Source organism: Phaenicophaeus curvirostris, chromosome 12, assembly GCF_032191515.1.
Source record: "Phaenicophaeus curvirostris isolate KB17595 chromosome 12, BPBGC_Pcur_1.0, whole genome shotgun sequence".
Lineage (NCBI taxonomy): Eukaryota > Metazoa > Chordata > Aves > Cuculiformes > Cuculidae > Phaenicophaeus > Phaenicophaeus curvirostris.
This window is the reverse complement of record NC_091403.1, coordinates 3,225,009-3,231,248: the sequence shown is the minus strand read 5'-3', so window position 1 is coordinate 3,231,248 and position 6,240 is coordinate 3,225,009. Positions and strand designations below refer to the sequence as shown.

General features: G+C 36.8%; 1 protein-coding gene across 1 annotated transcript in view; it reads left to right on the top strand.

The window, feature by feature from the left end:
• The first annotated feature begins 2,296 nt into the window (after positions 1 to 2,296).
• The window catches only part of HERC1 (HECT and RLD domain containing E3 ubiquitin protein ligase family member 1), a 62,047-nt gene continuing 58,103 nt past the window's right edge, over positions 2,297 to 6,240 (top strand). Inside the window, exons 1-4 of the mRNA XM_069867124.1 lie at positions 2,297 to 3,241; positions 3,888 to 3,983; positions 4,298 to 4,492; positions 5,707 to 6,018. Coding sequence (XP_069723225.1) covers positions 2,312 to 3,241; positions 3,888 to 3,983; positions 4,298 to 4,492; positions 5,707 to 6,018 — 1,533 coding nt within the window. The 5' untranslated portion in view covers positions 2,297 to 2,311. The remainder of the gene's footprint in view (positions 3,242 to 3,887; positions 3,984 to 4,297; positions 4,493 to 5,706; positions 6,019 to 6,240) is intronic.

Here is a 6,240-nt window from a genome sequence, read left to right as displayed (position 1 = left end):
AGAAAACTTCTGAATTTTAGGAGCTGTAATATTTGCAGCTTTATAGGTGCCGTTTTCCAAGAGCTTAGCAGAAAACAGAGCTTTCAGCTGCTTCTGTGGCAGTTTTAAGAGTCTGAGCACTTTGCTTCTGTCAGAATGATTGGTTTTGTCTGTGCATGAGTTCTGCTGTAGTGAGACATGTATTAGCTTTGCTAATTCTGAATTTATTAATATCTCTAGGGTGTGTCTTAGAATCAAGGTTTAACAAGACGTATTCTCTTCATACCAATTGAAGATGCTGTGTATCACTTCATGCATATTGATTCTCAGATTGTGGTTCATCAAGCAGTGCTTCCTTCATTTTTCCAGAATTCAGAACCTTCTGGATCGTACTTAAATGTTTTTATCATTACCCTTCTGATAAATGTTTTCACTTCCCAGAAGTTAATCCTGATGTTGCTGCAGGTTATTATAACTTAACATGTCTGCTTTGCTCTAATTTATCAATTTATCACAGCAAACCTTCTCTTAGATCTATACACAGCACCTTCTCAGTAATTTTTTTTTTTTTAACTCTAAACCCTAGAAGGGAACTTCCTGTTTACTTATATCAGGGTACATTTGTCAGCTTCGTGGAGGCAGTTCTTGGGTGACAAATTCAAATACTTTCCAGAATTTCCAAGCTCACATGGAAAGGGAAGACTGCAGAAGTTTCTTCTGGGAAGTCGTGTATGCATTCTGCCTAGGCCCAAGCTTTCCTGCTTGGCTCAAAAAAAAGGACATTTGTAGCCTTATGAACTTTGACCTTCAACCCCATGCTAAAATGCTTTTAAAATTATTGGTATTATTCCTCCCCCCTTGGAATACAGGACTGTTTGCTGCACTTTTAGATTCTGAAGTCCTTTGATTATGTTGAAGTTGAGAACTTCTTTTATTGTTTTGTGATTTTTTTTTTCCGCTCTGGTGATTTGTTTTTCTACTTGCATTTGAAGCTGATCAAAGCTGTCCCACTTAGCTCAAAGTGAGAAGACCTAAAAACTTCTTGATTTCCAGAAGCTGTAATAAAAATCTGAAAAAATTAGTTCTTCGAGATTTGACAGTCTTCATACCTGAGCCAAGCAAGTGGATTTATGAGAGCTCTTTAGCGTTTGCTTTGTTCCCCTTCTGGAAAAATCTACATTTTCAATAGATAATTTAGGAGGCGGTGCTAAGTGGCTGGAAAATGTACTGTTACTTTCCAGTCCCATTTTAGCTTTTGTATGGCACATTATATAAACCCCACAATCCATTTTAAATCTTATTTCCTTTAATTTCACTTTGATATTAACTGTGGTGTTTTAAAGAATTATTCCACTTTTGAAAATAAATTAACGTCTTAGGAAGTTACTTGTGCTTCTATACACAAAGGCATGAAATATGGAAATATTTCTAGTATATAAAAATATATGTATTTATGTATATGTAAAAAATACTGAAATTTCTAGTGGAATACCTATTTTGTTATATCTCCCGGTCAGTTTTACGTCAGGGTGTTGCTCATGCATCCATGCAGTCAGTGGCTTGATACTGTACAAAATAAACAAGCTGGGATGAACAGCAAGATCAAGTTCCTCTTTCTCTTTCTGAGTGTTTCAATTGCTGCGGTGACAAAGGGAAGAAATGAGCAGTATTTATAGTTACTGCTTCATAATTTGTTTCCGTTTCATGTAAATAACTTGTAAGTGTAGTTAGATGCATCTTCAGTCTCTTATTTTATGCTTATTTAAGGTACAGGGATGGTTCTTCTTTCCTTAGAAGATATGCAGTTTTCTTCAGTAAATGCATTTACTATTTGCCCTGCTCCAAAAAAAGTTTTGTGGTATAGGTGAGGAAACCCATTTTAACTGCAGGATTCCCAGGAATTTTGTAGTGATTTCATTATAACGTTAATAGTAAAAGTTAATTTTCATTGAAACACAGCAGAATTAAATCTGCTTTGTCTAAGTTTTTGTGTGTGTGGATTTATAAAATACAGACATGCTTTCTTACATGATGGTAAGGAAATTGTACATGTGCCTGTACTACTTCTTTTAATGAAGATAAAAATTAATTTGCAAAATATCTTTTTTTATATTACTAAACTATCCTGTTAATATTTGACATGAATTCCAGGTTGTAGTAGTTATATGGGTAAAATGGTGGGACTTTGGTTATTCTTCATGATTAATCTTTTGCTTCTGGCTTTCTTAAGTGATTATTAGGATTTGTCTTACTGTAAAATTTCTGTAGATACTGCACACCTGCTTACAGGTTTTTTTCATCTTCAGGACTAATGGGAAAGGAGTAAACCAACATGGCAACTATGGTCCCACCTGTGAAGCTGAAATGGCTTGAACACCTAAACAGCTCCTGGATCACAGAAGACAGTGAATCTATTGCAACAAGGGAGGGAGTTTCTATCTTGTATGCTAAGTTAGTCAGCAATAAAGAAGTAGTGCCATTGCCCCAGCAGGTTCTGTGCCTCAAAGGACCTCAGTTACCAGATTTTGAGCGGGAGTCTCTATCAAGTGATGAACAGGACCACTACTTGGATGCCCTTCTTAGCAGCCAGCTGGCACTGGCGAAGATGGTATGCTCAGACTCTCCATTTGCTGGAGCACTTCGAAAACGTCTCCTTGTGTTGCAGCGTGTCTTCTATGCACTTTCTAATAAATACCACGATAAGGGTAAGGTGAAACAGCAGCAGCATTCACCAGAAAGCAGTTCTGGATCAACAGATGTGCATTCTGTCAGTGAACGTCCTAGGTCAAGTACAGATGCACTCATAGAAATGGGGGTTCGGACTGGGTTAAGCTTGTTATTTGCACTGCTAAGACAAAGTTGGATGATGCCTGCATCCGGACCTGGCCTCAGTCTTTGCAATGATGTTATCCATACTGCAATAGAAGTTGTGAGCTCTTTACCACCTTTATCTTTAGCAAATGAAAGCAAGATCCCACCAATGGGGCTGGACTGTTTATCACAAGTAACAACATTTCTTAAAGGAGTAACAATTCCGAACTCTGGGGCGGACACCTTAGGTCGTAGATTAGCTTCTGAATTGCTTCTTGGTTTGGCTGCCCAACGAGGTTCCTTGCGATATCTTCTGGAATGGATAGAAATGGCTTTAGGTGCTTCAGCTGTAGTAAACACCATGGAGAAAACCAAGTTGCTGCAAAGTCCGGAAGGGATGATCAGCTTTGATTGCTTTATGAGTATATTAACACAGATGCGACGGTCTTTGGTGAGTGTACCAGCTTTGATTTTTCTGCATTGCAAATGTAGTTGCTGTCTTAACTTTAAGCAGTTTGTCAACATTGAATGCTAGTTTGCTTAATATGTTAAAAAGGGATTATCTTTGTTCCTTTCTCTTTCTATCTGCCCGTTTCCTCATAGGTGGAGGAGGTGAAACGGCAAAACTCTCCTTGTGTTGTCAGTTTTGGCATTATGATCTGACTTCAGGAAAAGAATCAAGGATGTTCTTGATCTACTTGAACTTTGCATTTAAGTTCATAGCAAAAAAATTAGAAAGTATGGAACTGTTTTTTAGGCTTGAATTACTGAGTTTGCTTAGCATTCAAAGTTTTGCAATCTGCCTTGTCTCCTTTTCTTCATGCACTTCAGAATAAAACATTATTAGGAGACATAAACTCCTAACCCAGATATTTTCACCAAAATAAGTAGGACTGTAACTAGCACTTGTCATGGTTTTATTATCCTGAAGTATATACAGATATCACAGCCTGGGGAGAAAGGTAGTTTACTCTTATGCTTACAGAAAGAGCTTTTAATTTTGCTTAGCTTTAAGAACAAATCCCTGATGTATTTTGTACAAGTGGACTTTTGCTGTATGGAATTATTTTTCTCATAATAACATTTAAAAATTTTAGGGATCGTCTGCTGATCGAAGTCAATGGAGAGAGCCAACTAGATCGTCTGATGGCTTATGCTCTCTTTATGAGGCAGCTTTGTGTTTATTTGAAGAGGTATGTCTTGAAATGAACCTTGACTTTGATGGTAATTGTCGTTTAGTTCCCCCTCCCACATCTGATTGGCATGTGGACATGGTCCAGTCTCTGCCAAGTCATTCTGGAGTAGAAGAGGAAGGCGAAAAAACGTGAAGAGCTAAGACTAAGATGTAGAGAAACAAAGTAATTTGCATGAGCTAATTATACCATGTTGGGTGATTTGTATTTTAGTCAGGTAATTACGTTGAGGGGAAACTAAGTTGCATTAAACAGTGTGACTATACAGAAATAAATGAAAATACTACAGTGGAATACGTCTCTGATGTTAATAGGTTTGTCGAATGGCATCAGATTATTCGAGAACATGTGCCAGCCCTGACAGCATTCAAACGGGTGATGCTCCCATTGTTTCTGAGACCTGCGAAGTTTATGTGTGGGGTAGCAACAGCAGTCATCAACTGGTAGAAGGAACTCAAGAGAAAATACTCCAACCCAAGCTTGCTCCAAGTTTTTCTGATGCACAGACGGTGAGTGACATTTATAGCGGTACATGTTGTAACATTTAACAGCTTCATAGTTGTAGTATGAAACTGGAAAATTGTACTTTATTTCTGAGTGTCAAGACGAGTGTAATGAAAGTGTGATGCTCAGAACAAATTGCACAAATTATTTTACTGAAAGTATTGTGCTATTTTTATTGATACTTGGAAAAAGCATTCTGTTTCTTTTTTCATGGCACACGGAGATCAATACTGCTGTAACAAGAACGATTGAATTATCTCACTTGCTAGGAAATGCATTTGCAGACGAATTTCCTTGCTTGTAGTTGTTTGGGGTTTTTTTTTACTGTTGTTGAGGAGCTCTTAACTACTCAATGTTCTTTTCCTTTGGTGGTTTTCACACCAAGGTTGCCTAGTTTATAAGTCCAAACTGACCTAACTGCTGGCACAGCAACCTTAATTATCTTTGTAAAATCAAACACAGTATGCTCTTTCTGCCTCAGTCTCAGATTCTGGAGTTGCAACTGAGCGGTTTTTTTGGTCACTAGACAGTTGGGTACGTTTTCTAAAATGGTTTCTATTGAGATCACTGATAAATTTTTATATGCCAGTGGACTGCAGAAGCAGGCATCATAAAGCAATTTTCTGCATTCAAAACACTTTGAACAAAACACTAATATACAACAGTGGAATGAATAATCTGATTCAAAGAGTTACTCTTTAAGTACAAAATTTACAAATGTTGATCTTTATGCATTTTAATTACATAAACACCAATCTCAAATGATAGTGGATTTCAGTGTTCAGCATATTTCTGTAATGTTACCACCTGGTACTGGTTAAAATCAAGCAAAACCTGTGTTGCTTTTTAAATTTTTCCTGGTTTTTTCATCTTTAAGTAAGTTGCCTTCAAAGGCTGTTCATTACTGTTCATGAGTCTGGGAGATCTGAACACAACCTGAATTCTGTAGCCTGTAGAAAAGATGCTAGTAAATTAAGTAGATCACTGTTTACATCCTTTACCTCAAGAACATAGATTTATTAATAAAATATTTTTCAACTATTTGGATATTACTGCTTGCTTTTCTCCAATTTCTACTCCATTTTTACATCCTGTTATATGACAGTTTTATGTAGGAAACCTAACATTCTGTTAAAAAATACAGACTTCTAGACTATATGTGAATTTTACATTTATCTAATGTTTATTTTTTTACTGTTTTAATCTTTTTTGTTTATAGATTGAAGCCGGACAATATTGTACTTTTGTTATTTCTACTGATGGTTCTGTTAGAGCCTGTGGTAAAGGCAGCTATGGGAGACTAGGACTGGGTGACTCCAATAATCAGTCCACATTGAAAAAATTGACTTTTGAGCCTCATAGATCTATTAAAAAAGTGTCATCCTCAAAAGGATCTGATGGTCACACCTTAGCATTTACAACAGAGGGTGAAGTCTTCAGCTGGGGTGATGGTGACTATGGAAAACTGGGACATGGAAATAGCTCAACTCAGAAGTATCCCAAACTTATTCAGGGTCCTCTTCAAGGAAAGGTATGTTTTGTGTAGTGTAACACCGGTTTTTGTTCTGTTCGGTTGTGAAGTATAAAATTTGAAATTAAAAAAAAAAATCTTAAGAAAAAGTAGTGTGCTTTGTTTAAACTTTTTTTTTAAGCTGGGTCTGCTTTCAGCAAAGCACCAAAACTTATGGCTGCCTTTAGGCATGTGATTTGGACAATGACATTGTCAGTAAAACTCCTCCTAGTTTTAAGAGTG